The sequence below is a fragment of the Sesamum indicum genome, linkage group LG5 (genome assembly GCF_000512975.1).
Source record: "Sesamum indicum cultivar Zhongzhi No. 13 linkage group LG5, S_indicum_v1.0, whole genome shotgun sequence".
NCBI classification, from domain to species: domain Eukaryota; kingdom Viridiplantae; phylum Streptophyta; class Magnoliopsida; order Lamiales; family Pedaliaceae; genus Sesamum; species Sesamum indicum.
Window position 1 is genome coordinate 4,052,031 of NC_026149.1, and position 22,990 is coordinate 4,075,020.

A 22,990-nucleotide genomic window follows, 5' to 3' on the forward strand; every position below is an offset into this window, starting at 1 on the left:
AATTTTGTTGCTTAAATTTATTTATTTTTTATTTATTCTCTTTTAAAGTTTGAAAAAAATAATAGAAAAAATGGGTGCATTGATGTGAAAGAACATCACAAAATGGGAGAAAAATAGCATTGTTTTGAAATTTTCATTAAGTTTAGCACAAAAATTAACGAAAGGACTAAAAGTGAAAAAAAACTTAAAGTTTGAGGACTAAATCACATTAGTAACTATATTTAAGGACCAAAAATATATTTATCCCCACAAATTACTAATATATTTGAAGAACACCATCTTGGTATCTTTAATTTATTGGCCTGTCAATTTTTTTTTTTATATTTTTTTACTCTCTCTCTCTCCTCAACTCCTCGTTTTCCTTTCTTCTCAACTTCAACATCACTTTTATTCTCTCATTTTTTATATTTTTTAAATATTTTTATTAATTTAATTAATATATCTTTTAAAAATTTAAATTAATTATACAAAAATATTTAATTGTGCCACACATACTGATTACTATATATTACGGGAGAACACACTATTGGTATTTCTGTTACACATACATTCAACGTGCCATATACTGTACGCCTAATTATATATTAATGCTTAGCCTCATAGAGAAATTTATTTTGGTTGCCATAATTGGCTAAAATACGCAATATTTATTACTTTTTTAAGAAGAAAAGTCTTCTTTGATTTATTTGTTCCACATTTGTTATTATTCATTTAAATTTAAAATTAATACATTTTAATTATTCTGATTGATTATTTATTTTATTTTTTATTTATTTAGTTAAATAATTATACTTTGAACGACCTCACATATGTGTATGCTTCCTTCACTAATCTATACAGTGGGCATTTGGTGTCTCAAATTATGGTATGTTTTTTTTTTCTATTTTAGTTTTAAAATTATTTCACCAATTTTTATAATTTTCTCCCTCCATCTCTCAACCTCCACTAACTTGAACATTTTATAAATTTCTTTTTTTATTTTTAATATTCTTTTCTTCAGTTAAAATACATATTTAAAAACATAATAAATTATATTTTTAATTTTTTTATTTTAATTATACGCACTCATTTAAGAGTGCCGTATACATTAGTTAATTATTAAGAACCAACGCTTTGAAGTAACTAACTCTTGTTATTATAAGCTATACTTATCTATACTTTATTACGAAGGGAGAGTAACTCTTTGGTGTCTCTATCTTTTTTGGTCTGATTTTTTTATATTTAATTTATTTTTTATTCATTTTATAACTTCCCACTTCCCCCATTATGTTTTGGTATTTACTATTTTTTTTTTGTTTTCATGTATTTTTTACCCTAATTTATTATAAATTTAATATTAACTTATCATGCTTTATATATTTTATTAAATAATAAATATTTTTAAAATAATTTATTTTAAATAATATTGTAAAATTTGCAAATAAAAGTGTGTGCCACAAATACTAAGTATATAACTGAAAATGGGTAAATTGATTTCTTAATTAATTTGATATGCCAATTTAAAATTTTAATTTAATTAACTTCTCACCCACCATCAAATTTTCCCCTCCCCCTATTATCTTTAAATTTTTCTGGTGGTAGATGCTTTGCTGTGCTGCCTAATATTTCTTTTTTATTTTTTTATTTTTATATTTTATGAGAGAGAGAGAGAGAGAGAGAGAGAGAGAGAGAGTCGGATATTGCTCCAATAAATAATTAATTTGAAGCCCAAAAAACCGAAGAAACACCAAATAAAATGATACCAATTTGATTCTCTCTCTACTCTTCTCTCTCTCTCTCTCTCTCTCTCTCTCACACACACACACACACACAGAGATTCAATCAATGAAAATGGCCCTCTCATTGATTTCACAATCCCCATCTTAAAGCCCACACACTTCAGTTTCCAGTCCCCACAGTCTTCTCAGTTTTAATCCGTCAAACCAAATTGATATATATATATATATATATATACTTATACAGAGATTTATACACATTGGAATGGTATAGATACACATTATTATACATATATTCATACTAACATTCTGTTGAGGAGAGGTTTGTGGGGGGAACAGGGGATTGGGATGGCGGCGACATCGGTGGTGTGCTCATGGCTGATGGCCGCATGCATGTCAGTGGCTTATGAGAAGGAATCTTCTGTTTCCATGTTGTCGTCGACTAGTTTGTGTCGCCTCAGCAAATGGGCTGCCCGCCGCAGGAAGCGGGTTCTCGCCAAATGTGCTCCGGACTTCTCCAGTTTTAGCAGTCTCGCCAGTTCTTGCTTCGCATTTGAGCCCTGCGATGACTTCTATAAATCTTCGCATGCCTCATCCGGATGTTTGTTCGGCTTCGCATCGAGGAATTTGCCGCTGCTTCGCAGGCGCAGGAAACTCCTTCGTTCCTCTCCACATTGTGGTGCGTCTTTTTGCTTGCTTTTACTCTGTGCTTGTGTGTCTACATTTCGGTGATTGTGCGGATTTTTGTTGTGTTTGGTGTGCTGCTATGGCTTGTATCGTGAATTTAGTTGTCGTTTTATAAACGCAAGCACGCACACAGACACACACATATATATGTATTTATAATTTAGTTTAGGGGTTTTAAATTTAAGTTACGTGTATTTTCCTCGTGATTGGCTTAATTAAATTCCTGACCCACTAGATTTTCTCCTTGGTTTATGATGTGCTTGTAGTTTTCGGTCATGGAATTCAATTATTAGTGAACTGGGTTTAGTAAAATTAAAGATAGTTTGTGCTTTGCTGTTGTTCATTGTTTATGCATGAATCATGTGATCAGCTTTAGTGAAGTAGAGGCTAATTCACGTAGAGTTGTTGTATTAACTATTTTCATAGGAGTGGTGCTACGCTATCTCCGGAGCTCTACATTTAGCAAACTGTAGTTAATAATTTAATTGCTTCAAAGGTTTTTCACATTTTATGGATCATGATGCACGAGATTGTTTTCCCTGGGGCATCTTTGTTGATTATTTGGGTTCCCATGTGAATTATAGGAGAAATAATGGCTACAGCTGTAAGCCCTGCCATGGAGGTTACACCCAAGCAGAAACCTCCAACTCCACAAAGGCGAGTTGTTGTCACGGGTATGGGTGTGGAGACACCGCTTGGTCATGATCCAGATGTCTTCTATAACAACCTGCTTCAAGGAGTCAGTGGAATTAGTGAGATAGAAGCTTTTGATTGTTCGCAGTATCCAACTGTATGTCTCGCAGTATCCTCTTTTCATTATTTTAAGGGTGGTTGTCATTTGCTAGAATGATTTCAATTGCAGAGGATTGCTGGAGAGATCAAGTCATTTTCAGCAGATGGCTGGGTTGCACCCAAATTTTCCAAGAGAATGGACAGGTTCATGCTTTACATGCTGACAGCAGGCAAGAAGGCTCTAGCTGATGGAGGAATTACAGAAGATGTCATGGAAGAATTGAATAAAGCAAGATGTGGCGTCCTAATTGGCTCCGCTATGGGTGGGATGCAAGTAAGTTTAATTTCTTCTCACCAAAAAAAAGGAGGGATAAGGTGGCTGCAGGTGAAATACTGCATAAATGCTCGAGGAATTGGGTTTAATGGAGGTTCCACCATTGATCTGACTTTGGAATTTTGCTTTGCCTTCAGATTGTGATAATTTATCAATTTCCTGGTTTTTGTTCTCATGTGTGTTACCATGATTCAGCATGGGTGTATAAATCATAGCAGCATTGTTTCCTTTTGAGATTACATAGTTGAATCTATTTCTGAACTTTATGATTAATTGAACACAAATGAGAATGTCATATTTGATCACCTGAGAATAAAATTTTCTTGAGTTTTAGAAGTTCAATAGCATGTTGAAGCCTCCCCAATGAGAACCTAAATGTCTAAACTGGGAAAATATGTTGTTCTTCTAGTAGTTCTATTAGATTCCACATGACTTTATCTCAAGATATGGTTGGCTGCCTTCTCAGTTGGTTTAGCATTTGGACAGGTCTTTAATGATGCAATTGAAGCTTTGCGGATCTCATATAGGAAGATGAATCCATTTTGTGTTCCTTTTGCAGTTACAAACATGGGTTCCGCCATGCTCGCAATGGATCTGGTAAACAAATTCATTATTTTGACTGCAGCTGCTCGATTAATGCGTAACTTAAGTCGTGATCCTGAGCTTGATTATTACAGGGATGGATGGGCCCAAACTACTCAATATCTACTGCTTGTGCAACAAGCAATTTCTGTATACTGAATGCTGCTAACCATATCATCAGAGGTGAAGCTGTGAGTCACTTGCCCTCTTCTTTCAAGATTCAGACTAGAGTTCCTCGTTTCCTTTTGTCCAAATCAACTAACAAATTTTCAGAGTATAGACCACGCTATCTCTTACCTTCCCATATTGCTGATGCTTGTCGAGATTTTGCAGGATATGATGCTTTGTGGTGGCTCAGATGCAGCAATCATACCAATTGGTAACTGTCCTTTTCTCTGTTTACATATTTTTCCAAATGCTCATTTCAGATTCTAAATGATAAAACTTGGTGCAGGTTTGGGAGGTTTTATTGCATGCGGGGCACTGTCCCAGAGAAATGCTGATCCTACTAAAGCCTCACGTCCCTGGGATACTGTAATTTTCTGTTTGCTTATCTCTATGTATATTGCAGAAATTTGATGAACAATAATTGAAGTTCTGAATGTTCTCGCGCACATACTTGCTATGCTGGAACCTAGAGTTCAGAAAAAATTGTCTCATTATTCATTTTTGAAGTGACATGTATATCAATAGTTGATTTACCTTATCTTCAACTTTCCTGAATGAAAAATTTGTGAATTATCTGGTGTAGCCATTGATAGAAGCTATTTAACTTGACCACTCAACATCATAGTAACGGCTGTAAAATTTTCTTATCTTTCAGATCAAAGTGATTTTGAATTATCCATTAGTCATGACCTAAGTTCTTTGCATATCCAGATAGTCTATGTTGAACACCAATCAATCAGGTCAATATGCTTATATCAGCGATGATGGATGGAAAATTGTAATTTAAATGAACCATCAAATGGAGAATCATATTGTTCCATGGAGCTAAGGTCCAAAATACAGAAGAAAAAAATGTTTCCACCACTCTACCATACCACTCACTTATGACTCTCAATTGAGAGCTTGTTACACCCCATAATTATTTGATCTTAAGTATCACTTCTCCTATGACTTAACTTCTGATGTTTGACAGAATCGTGATGGATTTGTTATGGGAGAAGGAGCAGGAGTATTGCTTTTGGAGGAACTTGAACATGCTAAGGTAGCGTGACACTCTAAACGGTTCAGGAGCTGATATTTTTGTCATGTATGCAGATTGGCTAATTTTTCCTTAAAAATAACCTTCCCAATCCATATGGATGAGCAGAAGAGAGGAGCAACTATCTATGCTGAGTTTCTTGGTGGAAGCTTCACATGTGATGCTTATCACATGACAGAGCCTCATCCAGAAGGTACATCCCTTATTTTCTTCTTTTTTACAAAATTAATGCATGAGGTGAAGAGAAGTCATGTTTGCTGTTTGGGGAGTAGTGGGATTATATTACATCGTTATGAGTAAGAGCAAACGGGAGATGAATGATAAATCTCTCTTGTTAAGCTGCTAATCTAGAGGAGCAATGTCTATTGAAAGTGCTGAAGCTAGCATAGATGAAGTTTACATTTAAGCTCCAGAGACCACAGCTAGGCCACCTCACCTACTTCTCATAAGTTAATTTTGCTTCTAATCTGGTTCCATTTTAGTGTAATATGACTATAACAACTTAAAGCAACAAAATTCAACAAAATCTTATTCCTTAATGACTGTGATGAAATCATTAAGGTGAGTATATGAATATACCATTACCCAGGAAGGAGCTGGACTTAGGTCATGGTGTATCAAGTTATATTTACCTTTGTAACTATGGCATCTCATCTAAAAATAAGTTCCAGAAAATGATATAGTTGCCTTGTTGAGAAAGCTTGGAAGACTCATCAGTTGTCAACTTTTGAAGATTCTTTATCAAATCATTCTGAGTATTTTCGTTTTTCTTATTTATCCGTGCTAAAGCTTCAGTTTTCTTCTCATAAAGATGAATGAAGAAGATGTATACTGTTCTTACCTTTTAGCTAAAACGAGCTTGGAATGCACCTGCTTCTCCCTTGGCTTTTCTCTTACAGTAGTGCAGAAGTAAGAAAAAATGAATAAAAAAGGAAAATGGCCTAGAAAGTGTTTCGTCTTCAAGTATACCATTACCTTGTCAATATCTGAGAACTACCAGTTGAATTGCTGTATCACCAGCCTTCTTCATTTGGAACAATGATAGCCCTAAGACCCTCCAACATTAAAAAAATAACTAAACTTCATGAATAGTTCTCCATATGGTTGAAATTTCCATTAAAAAATGATTGAACTTTTCCTTTTCAACTGTTCTATTAATTTGTATGACTTGTTCATTTGATATGTGTAGGTCGTTTTGCTTTTATTCATGTGTTTATGCACTATGCATGTGGAAACTTGAGTCAAATTTATATAAAATATGAGCCGGGTTGGGTCCGAGCCAAAACCTGCACCAACCCGGACCCTGCAGGCCCCAACCCAATGGACCTGGACCCACCGCAGAACTGTCAAAACCAATACCAAACCCGCCCCATTTGGGCCCCGGTTTTCGGGTCCAGTTGCCATCCATAATAACGTATTGGTTCTAATAGCTCCGGTTCCAACTTTGTGATGTTTGGAACCAGGGATGGTTTTCCCGAGTTTAAATTCTGCTATATACACAAACTGCCAATATTGTAGCCCTCTTTATATGTGCAATAACTGCATGTAATTTTGACCCTTTGATTTATCTACAAGCAGGGACTGGTGTCATTTTGTGCATCGAGAAGGCTCTGTCTCAGTCAGGAGTATCTAAGGAAGATGTGAATTATATAAATGCACATGCAACGTCTACTCTATCTGGTGATCTTAAGGAGTATCAAGCGCTTATTCATTGTTTTGGGCAGAATCCAGAGGTTCCCACAGGCTTCTGTTCTCTTTCTTGCCATACTTGTTGTGAGTTATTGCAGAAGTTTTTGTGTAATTTTTGGCTAATCCTTATTCATTTTTGCAGTTAAGGGTGAACTCCACAAAATCTATGACTGGACACCTACTTGGAGCAGCTGGTGCTGTGGAGGCTGTTGCAACTGTGCAGGTGCCTTGCTTGTGTATTGTTTTGTGGATACAGCCATGAAATTTTAGCAAACTTTTGGCTTAATCATTTGCAGAAGGAACCTGTTAGGGAGTTATCAATCAATGCATATGCCTTTGGATATTAGTGTTTTTTTCTCTTTTTGAACTTTCTGAACATTTTCCTTTTCCAGGTGGGTGATTCGGGTGTTGTGTTCTCATCCTCTTAAAGTACCCCAATCAGAAATCAGAAAGGCATCAGGATTCAAGGAAAAGGAATTAACCAAAATATTACTTTTTTGGGTTAAATACAAAAAACCACACAATAGGTTTGACCTATTTATGAAAACTATTCCTCCAAGTACTGAAATTATGAGTACCCCCTAAAACCAATGGAGTCAGTAAAACCTCCCTGAAAATTTCAAATGTCTGTTTTAGCTTGACATATATATACGTATATGCTTGTTTAAGAGAAGTTGGAAACTCGAAACATTGTAATGACAATTTGCCCATCTTGAACAGTAACCCCATCTCCAACCCCTACATGTGCTCGGGCACGCTTGCCGACATGTGGGTGTAGGTGTGCATGTTCACGCGCACATTTTTACTTTGATATTAATGTGAGCTCTGTGTAGGTGGGATTGAGCAGGGGGTGCCACTTGACGCTTGGGCACTATCCATAGGGGAGGGGTTTTTGGGTGGGACTTTTTTGGTGGTTTTGCATTGGGGTGGGGATGATAAGGGTGAGGGGCTGGGATTGAGGTAGGGTAGGCTGGTTCAGTGGAGAACATGAAGATTTTCTTTTGCTGCTCTTCTTTCCCCTTTCAATTTTCTAATCTATTTTATATATATACCAATTATCAAGCGCTTTAAAATATTATATAAATTATTTTCTAAGTACTTTATTTAAAGTTTGAATTGAATATGTTTCCTAGTTACAAGTATGAAACCCCTATTAATATCTAAACATTTTATTTGGTTTTATGAAGAGTAATTAAAATATACTAAAAGTAACTAAAACATACAAGAATATGCTTTTATGTTGCTATTCTTGTCTAATAAGTTTAAAATCTATTTAAATTTTTCATCTTGCTATCTAAATTATTTTTTGTTCTTATTTATTTAAGGGTTTGGAATCAAATTGATGCATAGAGAGCCAAATATGTTGACTTTGGAACAACATAGCCATTGTGTGATCAGTTATGTGAAATTGGTCCACTTCGGTTCCGCGTCATTATTATGATACCTTAATGTGATTGTCTGATTGAATGTTCCCAAATGATGAAAAATTGGAACAACAAGCTTTTGTTAAAGTGACCCTTGTCTTCTTGTAGGCAATTAGGACTGGCTGGATTCATCCAAATGTCAATCTTGAAAATCCAGATGATGGCGTGGTAAGCTTCTTCACCCCAATTCTTTCAGTAATTTGATATGAAAACACAATAGTGTTACAGCTCATTTTTGTCCTCTGTCATGCGTTCACTTATCTGAAAAGAAATATCTGTAAGCCATTAATTTATGACATGCTTAACCACAGCTGATTATTCCTGTGTTGTAGATAGAATACGTAACTTGAGGACAGGACATGTGAGATTAAATGCATATAAAGAGACAGGTGATAACATGCATGAGTTGGACTGAGAAATCTGTTTAATGCATTTGTGACTTTTGATTCGAATGATCCAGAATGCACATGTGCTTGATAACTTGATTCAGCAGCATTGTTTGTTAGTCGAATCTGCATTACATTTATTGATGAACCAGAATGCACCTGTGCCTGTTTAGTCGATTCAGGCTTTGTATTATTTATTTCATAAAGCTGTATAGAATTAGTGATGGTTGCACTTGATCCAGAATACCAATCTGCTGGTGGGACCAACAAAAGAAAGACTGGATATTAAGGTGGCATTGTCTAATACATTCGGATTTGGCGGCCACAACTCATCAATTTTATTTGCTCCATACAAATAGATTCTACAGCGCTTGAATTGGAAAAAAGATTGATGCAAAGGTCTGTAATGGTAGGTTCATATTGGCCTCAAGTCTCAGGAAATGGACGGTCGACACAACAACTGGAATGTGCCGTACTCTGCAGTTGTTTTCTTTTTCCTTGATGTATAGTTATATTAAGAAGAGCAAACTTAGGTTCTGTGCCGAGCAAGAGAGAAAAATGCTAGGTTAATTAGTAGGGACACCTGTACAAGTGTTATAGTTCATACGAGTTGCCTTCTCAAGCAATCGGATTGTTTTGCTATATCAGCAGCGTCTTTGGATAGCATTCTTATGTTGCATAGAAGATGAGAATTCTGGTATTTCCTGTTGTGAGAGGCTCTTTTTTCACCTCTGCTGATTATCTAATGTTATCTCTGTAACCACCAACACTTGCTTCTGGTATTCGGGAAAGTACAAGTAAATTAGAATGATTCTTGGTCTGTATTACTAAATTCTCACTTGCATGCATTTCTACCACCTAACTGAACTGATACTGATGTTGGACTAAATTCATTTACCTATTCAATCCTTAGATGTGATGGAATCCTTCTTTTGTCAAAATTTATTGGGACATTTTGCAGTTTGAATACTGCATTAATTCCATCAACATATTAGAAATTGAACTAACGCATTACAGCTCACTCATCATCAATGTATAATTCACTTACATAAAATAATGAGTTATACATTGCCATTTAGGTGCAAATTCTTGATTTTCAAATGAAAAAAAATATATTTTAAGTTAAATTACTGGACAATTTTGCTGGTTAGTGAGAACATGACCATAGTTTTGCTTTACAATGACTTAAATCTAAATATGAACTTTTGGTCAAAATATATTATAATTCAAATTGAATATTCATATAAAATTGTTTGGCAAGGAAAAAGGTTATTATCTGAAACAGGCATGTCTGAGCCCGGGTTCGAACCGACCTCTAGTGTGTGAGACTAGCGTGATAACCAACTACACCACCCAGACGTTGCATGTATGATTTCAATCTCAATCTATACATTCACAAACAACACTTCATTTTGTATTCTCAAATTGCCTCCAAGAATTAGTGTAAAATATGCATTAATATATAAATGTTGAAATTTTGAGATATATAAAAAAAATCAAATTAAGTCTTACCTATAATCAGAATATATATATATATATGTATATATGTAATTTGGAGAGATGCTCAAGTCCTAACCAACTAATAATCAAGATTTTTCTTTTTTCTTATCATAACTTAGTATTACGTTTTTATATATGTGGAATATTTTTACTTAAGTATATAAATAAATAGCATAAGGTAATACAAAATACAACGATAATTACTAAAGGATACTATCTGAACAACTGGACCCATAAAAAGCTTGTTCTTGGTCTGGTTCTTGAAGTCAAGTCACTGATTCCAGCTTTGAATAGATTGACAATAACAATATTTGTTCATTAATTATAGAAATTATATATATTAGTAGGAATATAAGTCTGAAATATTTCCTGATTGATGTTTCAATGATTGGTAAGGCGGTCATGCTTCCTTCACCTAAACTAGAACTTAACTTAGCAACTCTTTCCAAAAGGTCACATAATAATAGAAAAACTTAGAAAAAGTTGCATTCACATTTTCCAAGGCTAATTTGTCCTAATTACAAATACATTTATATTGAATTGATCAATCACTACATTTAAAGGTTGCGACAGGATTCCACTAGCTAGTGATCAATTACGTCTCTGATGCGATCTTCGACAATGATCGTCCAACGAAAAAGAGAGAGCCGAGACTAGATTGATATAGATAAAAAGTGATAATTAAGAGTGAACAAATACAAAAGAGTTTTGCTTTGGGGCCGAAATGACTGCATAGTCGACGATCAACAATAATGGTCTGAACAAGAGTGAATTGACGAGAAAGAAAGAGGATAAACGAGAGCGAGGGTTTGTTTGCGGGGAACAATAGTCTTATGATTTATATTTAGTTGCAAATTCTTGATATTTCACTAATATATATGGTTTCTTTTGCTAGAAAACTGGAGGCTAATTTGTACTTATAATGCACTTCACAGTGAGACACTGTAAGGTTTTGACAAACCTCAAATGTAATAATTGTAAAATTTAATAAAGATATATTTGTAATGAGAAGAAATTTTAACCCATATAAATGTAAATTTACCCAAAAAATTATGTGGCTGGTCCGATACTAAACCCACACGCAGTATCCAAAATGTGGCATAATTAACCTACCTACTCACTTAATTAAGCAATCCATAGACCTGTCTCAATTAATGTTAAGTCCCCCATAATCAAACATCCACCTAACCCAAAATTTTATCTCGGATCGGATTTGATCAGACTTATACCGATTATATAACAAGTATAATATACTCATTGTGTGATAAGTATACAGTTCAAGTAAAGTGACTATCATATGTTAAGCATATCATATTTACTGTGCGATCCGTTTGGATAAAAACTTTTCTCACCTAACAAATCCCTGGTCTCCACATTAAACCTATGAAACCCTCAGAAAATTCTTGTATGAATCAAGTTTGGTCGTATCAAATCAATCACAAAGCAAGTGTGATACACTTATTATGTGATTGATCACTTTTTTCAAAATGTACATCAACCACACAGCAATAGTTTTAATGATTTTTTCACATTTGGCCGAGGCAGATCCGGTCCCGAAATCGAGATAAACCTACTCTTCAATAATATACCAAATATCCTAATACATTGATTCTTTTCCTGAACACAAATACGTATTAGGGCTATATATAGTTACACTTACAGCAGTAATTAATACACCCACAGACAGACAACTACGTGCATATACAAACCTTAGACAGAAATTGAGATCAATGTAAAGATCATACGTAGTACTACTACTAAGATTAATCGTCAAGAAGGTTTATCAGATAAAGCGCGTTGCTGGTAACACGAGCTACGTTCATGATCTTCCGATGTACGTCCGATCGGATTTCGCCGTCCATCTCCTTGAATCCGTCGAGGCAGGTGTCCTCGTTGGACAAGGCGGCGCTGACCCACGTCTCCGCATTGCTCATCTGCCACCTGAAGTCGGCGTCATGGCGGAGGTGTTGCAGTGCCGCTAGCGTCTTGCTCAGCTCCTCCACGGAGTCGCCCATTTGCTCCACGCAGTCGCTGAGTGCTCCCTGTTCCCTCCGGCCGCTGCCCTTTTTATGGGAGAGGAAGTCCGAGGCCTTGCGGACGCGAGCGAGGCTGACCTTGACGGCCAACTGGGCCAGTTCGCGGAGGGTGGCGGCTGCGCCGCCGTGGGAGGAGAGGGTCCGGACGCAGATTGCAGGGTAGGTGGCGTGGAGGCAGGATCTGTGGACTAGGTCGTGTTTTTGGGCATTCGCTCGAGTTGGAGTTGGATGTGGAAGTAGAGGAGAGAGAAGGAGAAGGAAGAGAGAGAAAAGTAAGGTCCTTAACATCTTCCTTTTAGGTTAGCTTCTTCAATGGGTTTGTTGGTAGTGCAGCCGTTCGCGACGGCGGGCCTCGGCGGTGGCGCCCTGTCTGAAATACCGGGCGTTTAGGGCAGTGCGTCAGAGTATGTGAGTAAGAGAGACAAGGGGAGGAAAGTGTAGCGTGGATGTTTTTATAGGGTTGTTGGTCATGTTAATTTCTATAATTACATTTCACCTGTACGCTGCAACAAAATTTACTGTTAGATTATAATTTTGTCCATTATAAACTAAAATTATGGTAATAATTATTATTTATTATAATATAATAATATTCAATATGTGGTTGTTAATTTCAATAATAATTTAGTATGATTATTTATTTTTAATTATGCAATTGACCATGATTAAACATTACATTTCTTCTAGTGATATATGTATAAAAATCCAAATTATTTTAATACATATTTTTTAATAAATTATTCACATTATATTGATGTGGAAATTCCCCTTTTACCCTCCTAAAAAAGTTCAAAATGGCTTATGTTTAGGAGAGTCCACGTCTCTTTAAACTAGTTTAGATCGAGTAACTCAATCTGATTCAAATCTAGACCCTATATCGATGGATCCGTGGCATCATTCAAGGAATCCCCAATACCCTCCGTACATCAATGGGAACCGACAAATAGTCCTGAAAATTCAGGTACGCATTTATTCTCCTCTTAGCTATTAGCTCCGGTCATAAAAATCAGTGCATCCTCAAATTATTATATATATATAAATAAAATATAAAATACAACATGAGTTTATAATGAAGTATAGAGCACACTGGTTTCAAACGTTTTACTTCAATATTACACTTTTTTAGGGTCACATTTGTGTTACATGTACGTACATTTAATGCCAACAAAATAGTTGAATCCATAAATGCGACTTACCTATAAATGTATAATGTGGCACATTACGTCCATTTGAGACTTAGATATTTTATTTTGAATCTTTGATGATACAATCGTTAAAAAGAGGAGCAATAACAACGCAAATTCTCGTGTTGAATTGCAAATATTATTACGTTGTGTATTTTTGTGGACATTAATGATGTGTATTGACACCTCAAACTCTAGATGAGAATGGAATTCTATGGTTACGTAATTACACTTTTAGTCCAATAATTGATTTATTTTTAATTTTGATCCTACATTAAGGTTTTGAACCTCCTCCAATGAACATGAACAAGTCTATAACTATGTACAACAACCATTTGGTGTACTCATTAATGTACCCTTAATTAACAACCTTTTTTCTTTATTAATTTGATGCAAATTCATGTTAGAAAATATTATGGATCACTAAAACGTGCTCTTTATTTTTAAAAATTAAAGTATATGTTGATCATTTAATTACTCAATGTATTTCACATCGAGGAGATTTTAATTTGGTTGGTTTTGGCCAGATCTGAACCAATTATATAACAGATGTGATACGCTTATTGTGTGATTGATATACAATTTAAGGGAAGTAATCAATCACATAACAAATATATCACATGACTTGTTGTCTAATTGGTTTGATTCCTTTAAATCTAATTCGGATAAGAATTTTTCAATAAGTGAGTGATTGTGGGCTTGTGGGAGAAACTTTAAACAAAACAATTAATTAATTTTCAAGAATCTGCTTTTTCAGCCCAAATGAAATGGACTAGGGACTTTTCATGACACTTCTTTCGACTTATTTCATTACGAAAATTCAATAATGGGCTTCTAACTTTGTGCCCATCATCTATATATGTGTATTAATATAAAAACAAAACGGCTTCATACTCATAAATGACTGTTAATAATGTATTAACTTATATATTTATAATATTATTTTTTGTATATTTTAAAATATATAAAAAAAGTATTCATTATATGCACGTAAAAACAATGTGACACAACGTCTAGTGGACTAATAATGCAACTTTGTTTGAGGTCTTTAGTTCCTGACTTATTCCAATTTTAATTATTTAGAATAAATTAGATTCAAATGTATAAATTCAAAATCGAGACCGAAAACAGGGGGCAAGTATTATATCCAAAATGGCTTATATCTATGTCTGATGCCCTACGAGCCAACACGTCTGCAGCTTAAATAATTAAATATTTTCAAGAGAAAAACAAACCACAAGATATATAAATGCTGTTTATATATATGTATGGGAATAAGCAAGAATTTTTAAATAATTTAAACTTTTGTTCAAGTGATGAAATTAAAACATTGATTATTGAAATATAAGGGAGAAATCTACTAATGCTATCTGATTTGAATTCCATATCTAACCAATAATAATTTATAGGGTCATTACATTAATAGTTTTTGCCATTAGGCTAACTTATACAGATATTTTTTATGGTTTGTAATTTTACAGCGGCACTTCTTGAAAAGTGTTAGTATAATATTTTTCAAAAAGTGTTTATGTAAGTTTCGTTTTTAAATAAGAATTATGTCGTTGTAATTATAATTATAATTTTAGAGGATGTCATTGTAATTTTATAAAAAATACAAAATATTTATGTATTTTGATTTATTATAAAAAAAATATTAATAAAAATTTCTTGTCAAAATTTATATGATACAAATTCACATGAATATATTATGGAACCCCAAAACAATCAACTGGAAATTTTTACAAGGGAAGAGGAGACAAATGGGATTTTAGTATTCAACGTATGTTGTCAAAAAAGACAACACAAATATACTCTAAAAAGACCAAAAAAAATATGCATATATATATTTACAATTTTCTAAATACACATTAACCCCTTATATTATTTCCTACAACCACTACCGCACACCTACCACTTGAAGGCGCCACCCCCGGTGGCGGCTCTCCGCCTACGGCCACCCCACAACCGGACCACACTTCCGTCGAGAGCCGCCAAATCCTGGCACCTGTACCACCCCATGTCTCCCATCCTCACCACTGTCGTTCTCTCCCAAACATCGTCGCACCACCACCCTATTTTCCCACTCATCGTCACCGCCGCCCCACCACCATTGCAGCCACCGTCGTCTTCATCCTCATAACTTCCCCTGAAAATATCCTCGTTATAACACAGGCTGAACTTCACCTTCGAACTACCTTCCCGCTCCGCTACGCCACACCACGTCGTCGCCCCAGCTGATAATAAATGCTTGGTTTCACCAGGAGTTGAAGCTGAAGCTGAAGCATGCCCAACCTTCTCCTCCGACGTCGATACAGCATCCTGGATGCTGCCACGTGGCTCCGGCGTCGACACGAGCGGCGATGACAAAGCCCTGATCCTCCAGAAGCTGAGGGCCGCCGTTATAACGGCTATCCATACACTGTTGACGGCCGTCAAGAATCCGCATCTCAAATAGTCGAAAGCAAGGGCTTCAAATGGGGAATGGTTCAATGCACTCATTTCCATCTCTCTCTTTCTCTCTCTCTCTAACTGGGTTTGTTTGCTTTCTCTCTCTAGAAACCAGAGTGTGGAGGTGGTACTATATGGAGGAGAGAGGGGAATCTGGGCCGTAGGATGGGATAGTGCGAAGCGGATCCGAGAGTAGATGCCGAATATATAGAAAGGAGATGCGATTTGCCAAGGTAGATCCGGTGCTTTATACCCGGATGTTTTGGGTCCAGTGGGTCATGGGACACGTGTAAGGTAGTTACTGGTTGTTGCATCCACGCGGGCAACAATCTCCCCACAGCGACCATTAGGTTTAGGGTTCATTGTCGTCTTACATAACAAATTTATTTTTTTATTTTGTAGTATAAGATAGGGATTATAATATTTACACCTAGGGGTGTGCAAACGGGTTAATCGAATTGAATTTTTTATTAATCAAAAATTCAGTTTGGGGTTTTCTAAAAACCAAAATTAAAAATCGAGCAGATTCGATTTTTTTAGTTTAAAAACTGAAAAAACTGTTTTTTTTAAAATAATATATTTTGATATTTTAAATAAAAATTGTGATATTTAAAAAGAATCCAATAAATACAAGAATTCATATATTTTTTAACTTAGACATTTTATCAAACACCTTCAAAACAAAATTGTAAGTCAAAATTTTGAAATTTTTTTGTTTGTAAAAGAGCAAAACCAGAAAACCTACCTGTCGTTGTCGCCCGTCCTGTCTTTTTTTTTTCTTCTTCCTCTCTCAGTCGTCACCGGTCGCGGAAGAGTCAATTCTCTTTCTTTTCTTTATTTTCTTTCTCTGTTGGTAACTTAATTGCTCTGTTTCTCAGTCTCACTTCTCTTCTCTCATAACTTAGTCAATGACTCTGACTCAATTCTATTCTATTTTTATTTATATATTTATATATATTCTATAATTAATATAATATTAATAATATAATATGAATATATTATATATAAATATAAATAATCATATGATATTAATATGTGTAAAAATATATTTTATTTATTGTATTATTTAACATTTCAGTTTTTCGGTTCGGTTCGGTTCGTTCACCGAAACGGTTACCAAAAATCGAACCGAAAAACCAAATTTAAAAAAAAAAAAAAACCGATGACCTAACCGAAACACCCCTATTTACACCCATGCTCTATAATTTATTTATACAAATAATTTTTATTTTTATTTTTTACATAATTACAGATTTTATCTCTATCAACTAAAAAATAAGAAAAATTTGTTCAATAAAGGTAATGTTTTCAAAAATGTATGTATACTTTTTTAAAAAATAGAGATAATTTATATAAATGATATCTATATTTTCAATAGGAATATGTGTGTTATCAAAAGGTAGGAGTAATTTATAAAAATAAATTATAGGTCAAAAAGTATAAATATAATGATTCCTGATATTAAATAAATTATTTTTCATAATAATTCTTATACTTTATGGATATATTCTGATTATAATTAAAACGAGAAAGAAAAATAATTAATACAACGTTATTCAATAGGAAAAAAATTACATCTATACTTTTTGAATTATAGTTTATTTATAAAATTATTTATATTTTTTAAAAAATTATGTATACATTCATATTTAAAAAATGTCAACATCATTTATACAAACCATCCCTATTTGTTAAAAACCTGCATATACACCCAATTACATTATTACATAAATTACTTCTATTTTTTTACTTCCAGTGATGAAATCTATAATCACATAAAAAATAAAAATAATTCATGTAAATAAATATTTTTCAGTTTTTTGCTTAGACGGTGTTTGGCTAATCTTATAAGCTCCTCAAAATATCTTATAAGATGTTTGGAAGCTTATAAGCTCCAATAAAGTGTTTGACAATTTTTTTTTAAAAAAAACTTATAAAATCTCAAAATAAAATATTTTCGATCTTATAAATTCTTTAAAAAAAAGTTAAACTTCCCACCTCTTTTTTTTAAGATCTTATAAACTATATAACATTAATATATCATAAAATAAAAATATCCCCATTTATACATTCACACATTCTCTCTTACACTCAGAAACACGCACAATAAGGCGTGAAATTATTTTATGCAGTTAGATTATCTCATTAAGCCCAACATTGTCGCCAACATCAAGAAATATTTTACCAATTATATATAAGTCAATTAAAATAAATATAGATACTCATTCAATTTTTTTTTTTTTACTAATATCAACAAATTTGGTGAATTTGACTAAAGACGCAATCTATTAATTTGTTAGGTAGAAACAATCTATTGAATTTCTTTATATTTTTCTTTACCCTGCTATTTTTTTATATTTGAAAATGCCCTTCCCTTCCTCATTAATAGTTACCCAAATATCTAGCAGACTAGTTTGGTAATTTCACAAATAAATAGATAATACATTAATATTTTTCCACCAATTTTTTTCTACTTATAACTAATACGTTCAGAATACTCCCAACTTTTACATCTTAATCTGTACTTATCCACCTTTTCTAAAATCAAACACTATTGAAATAAGCTTAAATTCTTTAAAGGGACAATTACACTTTTGGTCCCTATACTTTGCCCCAAATTGATTTTGGCCCCTAATTTTTTCAAGGGATAATTTTGGTCCCTAATCATAATCTTTACAAATTGTTATTTTTTGGACTGACTGTGTTAGACAACACAATCGTGTTCTCCAACTTCATTAGTTTTAACCCTAATTTGAATGATTGAACAAGAAAAACGTAATAATTTGTAAAAATTAAGAATTAAAATTATGCTTCAAAAAAATTAGGAACCAAAATCAATTTCAACAAAGTATATGGATCAAAAATGTAATTTACCCATTTTTTACAAACACCCCCTGTGATATTATTTGGGTAGTATGTCAACTGCGTAGAGACCCTGCAACCATAGATGCAAATTATGATTAGGTAGAGGAAAAGAATTTGAATAAGATATTAAACCTATAAAGAATAAATATATATTTTTGATATTATAAATTGGTATCCACAATCAAACAAAATAAATATAAATAATTCAATTTTGATGACGAGTACTTAATATAAATCATGATTTTAATTATAATTAAAATATTTATTATAATTTTTAATTATGACTAATATTTTAACGTTGTTTGCAAAAACAACTACTAATAATCATTGTTGAATCATAATTTATACGTATTCTGTCAATCAAAATAATCACTCCCGTTCTTTATTATCATCTGTAAATGTCACTCACAAGTCGTATTAGGTTGTCTGACTTTGGGCACAATTTCAAATGTTGAATAGTTGGTTGACTTTAGACCACAAGTCAAGAACGTTTAGATTGAAGTCAAGGGTCAAAATTAAAATGATGCAAATTAAATTACATTATTCCTTCTGTCCTAAGAATTACATAACCTCTCTCTCCTAAGAATTCTCTCTCTAGATTTAATTATTCACCTAGTGTGTTATTGTGTTGAGGTTAGAATTCCTGTTTCATCCGTTAATTAAAATTACAACCACGACACATATGATTTTAATTCTGACTTACTAAGTATGCATATTTAAATAATTAATTAATATAAATACCCATCGCAGAATTTATCTCTTTGAATTGAAAGAATTGTCCAACAGACATTTTAATATTTTAAAAAAAGAAGCATCTAAGATCCTTTCGTCTTGTTGTGTTCTTCACCCGAACATTCAACTCGCACTTGATGTGTTGGGATTGAAAGAAAACCAAATTAAGTGTTAGTTGAATATTTGAATTTTTTGATTAATAAATTAGGACAAAAACAATAGTAGCCACCAAAATATAAAAATCAGTGGCAAATTGCGCGATTTAAAATCACAATATAGTGGTAGTTAAATACTTATTTTTTAAAATATTAAGGTGCAATTTCAACTTGTTTTTTCTTGTTTTTTTTATGTTTAAGGAAATTTTTTGGTCAGTTCAATTTTCACAGGAGACGGCTCGAAATTATATCCAGAACTAGGATTAATTACATACAAAATTAAATAATTAATTAATTTTAGGTTGTACGTCAAAGTTACTAACCTTCCTAGGGGCGATCATATTTTGTTGTTAGGCTAATTTTGAAAAATTCTTTCATAATTTAATTTGTATTGTTAACATCATGTGTATATTTGGGTTTTTTTTTCTTTTTCTTTTTCCCTTTCCATTTGAAAATTAGTAGAATAATCTGGAAATTCAAAAAAACACACAGACATCTTATATATATATATATATATAATTAACTGGGTAATTATAATTTTAAATATTTGCATTTGTTTTCCTTTGAATTTCATGTTATTTTGTTGGATGCTCACTTTTCCATATATTATTCCTTCATATCCAAATGCCTAATTTGATTTATTCGTTCTAAATTAAGCTGTATACATCAGAACAATTAATTGGCTTAATCTTTAATTATGTAATTAATTTTTCTCTCATGAGAGAATCAAATTCCTACTTTAATTGAATTTGTATTAAATTAAGAAAAATGCTATGTCTTTAATTTCAAGTTAATTAGTCCTCAAGTCTTTGGAGAATTTCCGAGTTTTGCCTAAAATTAGTAATTATTTTTACAGGTAAAAAACAATAGAACATCCGGCAAAACCCTAATTTATTAATTTTTAGTTTTAATTTGATTTTTAAATATTAATCAAATTGTTGCAAGAGCATGATTGAACTTCCACAGAAGCTCAATTATTAGCAAACCCCAAATTTTTGTTCCAATTCACAAAATTAAGGTTAATTTGATTAATTTTTTTTTTTTTTAGGAATAATATGAATTTCTATGCTCCATACCTTCCAAGTCCATGGCCATAATTATTGAAAAATCATAAAAAAAATAGAAATTTTTTAAAAATAAAATAGTTCGAATTAAGTTTATTGGAATATGGAGCTTAATTCAACCATACAATTTTCTAACATGATTACCCTAAAGAAACCCACATCCAAGTCTTTGTAACATGACTCACAAGTTCTCATTTCCCATGCACTTCATCTATAAATACAGGAAAGTCCCCCCCTTCCCCCTTCCCCCCTCCCATGCGTCATCGCAAACACAAAACTCAAACACATAATTCCACTAATTAAAACAAATTAATCATGGCTGCGCAGTCCAAGAGCGGCGGAAGTAGGAGCCGGTGGTGTTCGAGGCTACCGACTCCATCGGAGGAGTGTGGAAGCACTGTTCTTACAGGTCGACGAGGCTGCAAACCCCTCGATGCGACTACGAGTTCTCGGATTTCCCTTGGGCGCAGAGGGACAACAATTCCTGCAGTTTCCCTTCTTACAAGGAAGTATTGGAGTATTTGCATTCGTATGCGACACACTTCGATGTCCTGAAACTCGTGAGGTTCAACTCCAAGGTGGTGGAAATACGTTTTGTAGGGGAGTTGGAGAAGTCGGGTGAGTACGGAAGCTTGTTGCGTGGCCACCCAGTTTGGGAAGTCGGAGTTCAGACCACTCAATCTGAAACAATTCAGGTTAATCTAAGTAAAATTCTTACACAAAATCGGTTTGGCAAGTATGATATATCTGGTACGTGATTAATCACTTTTTTTAAACTGTACACCGACAAGAGTATTATACTTAGCATATAATTAATTTAGGTATGGCCAATCCTATCCAAATTAGAATTTCTTGTTAATATAATTGTTTTTCTTAATAATTTCAAATGGTTCTTGTTTTTTTTTTTCATTGAATTTATTGTCCATACGTATTGATGATTATTGGGACGTAAATGATATTAAAGACGAATAATTTTTTTCATTCAGAAAAAAAAAATCAAATTAGTTATGTTAAGATATTAATATTAAATAATTATTCTTTAACAACTTCCATTTTAATGAAGTAAAAACGGTTATTTGAATTTCAAAAAATCAAGAGAAGATTTCAAACTTTATAATCTCAATTATTTTTCTGATAACATATTAAACGATCGGTGCCCGATATAAATTATGTAAAAATATATATATATATATATATATATATGTTTAAATAATTTATATCGGGCACCGATCGTTTAATATGTTATCAGAAAAATAATTGAGATTATAAAGTTTGAAATCTTCTCTTGATTTTTTGAAATTCAAATAACCGTTTTTACTTCATTAAAATGGAAGTTGTTACATTATAGTAGATAATTTTCATCAATTCTTGCATTAAAAAACAAAAAAAATACTTCACCAATTAAGTTTTAGTTTTAATTTGATTTTTAACTTTAATTTCAAAGACTGATTTTATTTTATTATGGTGAAGTGGTATGGATTCGAATTTCTGGTGATATGTACCGGAAAATATGGGGATATTCCCGTGATACCTAAATTCCCAGACAACAAATGCCCCCAAGTATTTCAAGGGAAAGTAGTGCACACTCTTGATTATTGCAAGCTCGACCAAGAGGAATCCATCCGGTTGCTAAAAGGCAACAAGGTTCTCATAGTTGGCTACAAGAAATCTGCTATCGATTTGGCCGTCGAATGTGCTGAAGCTAACCAAGGTACCTACCTAATTTACGACTCTCAATTAATTTCCCATTTACATATTTATATGTCCACGTCCAGACAGCCACACACTATATAACTAGAGAAACTTCAATTTGTGTTCTAGTGTGTGTTTTCAAGATTATGTGAACACAAGACTTCGATTTGTTGTATCTTTCTTCAGTGAGAATTGCATTTTTTGTTTTGTATTAGGGTTAATATACTTTTCGTCCCATTAATTATGGGATTCTCGTTAGTGGTCTCATTCCTCAGTTTTAGTCATTTTATTGTATTCCTTTAGTATTTTGATAGAAAAAGCCACGTGTCGTTATCCAGAAGGACGAAGAGTTAACGATCATGTGCTCTGTAATTAATTTTCATCAAATAACTAAAGGATTCTGACGAAATAACTAAAAATGAGAATTATTGTAATTTATGGTACCATTGAACGAAAAGCTACTGGCCCAAGATATGGTATCAAAAGTGATATTTTTCAGATTTCTCGATGTGTATATAAAGTAGTTGGTGAATTCAAACATGGATCGTATTATACTTT

The 22,990-nt window shown here is 33.3% G+C and overlaps 4 protein-coding genes and 1 non-coding gene across 6 annotated transcripts in view; 2 read left to right on the forward strand and 3 right to left on the reverse strand.

Moving 5' to 3' along the window:
• On the forward strand, positions 1,715-9,378 carry LOC105161953 (3-oxoacyl-[acyl-carrier-protein] synthase II, chloroplastic). 2 transcript variants are annotated; one of them, XM_011079834.2, is made up of 13 exons: positions 1,715-2,394; positions 2,987-3,192; positions 3,265-3,468; positions 3,955-4,065; positions 4,146-4,241; positions 4,384-4,429; positions 4,505-4,584; positions 5,192-5,260; positions 5,366-5,450; positions 6,836-6,990; positions 7,089-7,169; positions 8,479-8,538; positions 8,999-9,378. In XM_011079834.2, the coding sequence occupies exons 1-13, from the start codon at positions 2,064-2,066 to the stop codon at positions 9,113-9,115; spliced, it is 1,641 nt and encodes a 546-aa protein (XP_011078136.1). In that variant the 5' UTR covers positions 1,715-2,063; the 3' UTR covers positions 9,116-9,378. The 2 variants fall into 2 exon arrangements, with proteins under 2 accessions (XP_011078136.1, XP_011078137.1); XM_011079835.2 differs by lacking the exons at positions 8,479-8,538; positions 8,999-9,378 and adding an exon at positions 7,339-7,831.
• Positions 10,045-10,115, reverse strand: TRNAV-CAC. Its single transcript has one exon. It is a non-coding gene; the product is annotated as a tRNA-Val (tRNA).
• LOC105161954 (pectinesterase inhibitor 3-like) lies at positions 11,818-12,739 on the reverse strand. Its single transcript, XM_011079836.2, has one exon. It carries the CDS (start codon positions 12,578-12,580, stop codon positions 12,020-12,022), a length of 561 nt encoding a protein of 186 aa, XP_011078138.1. The 5' UTR covers positions 12,581-12,739; the 3' UTR covers positions 11,818-12,019.
• On the reverse strand, positions 15,385-15,975 carry LOC105162007. Its single transcript, XM_011079906.1, has one exon. It carries the CDS (start codon positions 15,973-15,975, stop codon positions 15,385-15,387), a length of 591 nt encoding a protein of 196 aa, XP_011078208.1.
• The window catches only part of LOC105162008 (probable flavin-containing monooxygenase 1), an 8,479-nt gene continuing 1,631 nt past the window's right edge, over positions 16,143-22,990 (forward strand). Inside the window, exons 1-3 of the mRNA XM_020693893.1 lie at positions 16,143-16,157; positions 21,088-21,435; positions 22,211-22,451. Of these exons, the coding sequence (XP_020549552.1) occupies positions 16,143-16,157; positions 21,088-21,435; positions 22,211-22,451 (604 nt within the window). The remainder of the gene's footprint in view (positions 16,158-21,087; positions 21,436-22,210; positions 22,452-22,990) is intronic.

Coding starts and splice junctions, on each gene's coding strand:
- LOC105161953 (XM_011079834.2), top strand. CDS start 2,064: ATGGCGGCGACATCGGTGGTGTGCTCATGGCTGATGGCCGCATGCATG. Junction 3,193..3,264: donor ATTGTTCGCAGTATCCAACT/GTATGTCTCGCA, acceptor TTTCAATTGCAG/AGGATTGCTGGAGAGATCAA. Junction 5,261..5,365: donor AGGAACTTGAACATGCTAAG/GTAGCGTGACAC, acceptor ATGGATGAGCAG/AAGAGAGGAGCAACTATCTA.
- LOC105161954 (XM_011079836.2), bottom strand. CDS start 12,580: ATGTTAAGGACCTTACTTTTCTCTCTCTTCCTTCTCCTTCTCTCTCCT.
- LOC105162007 (XM_011079906.1), bottom strand. CDS start 15,975: ATGAGTGCATTGAACCATTCCCCATTTGAAGCCCTTGCTTTCGACTAT.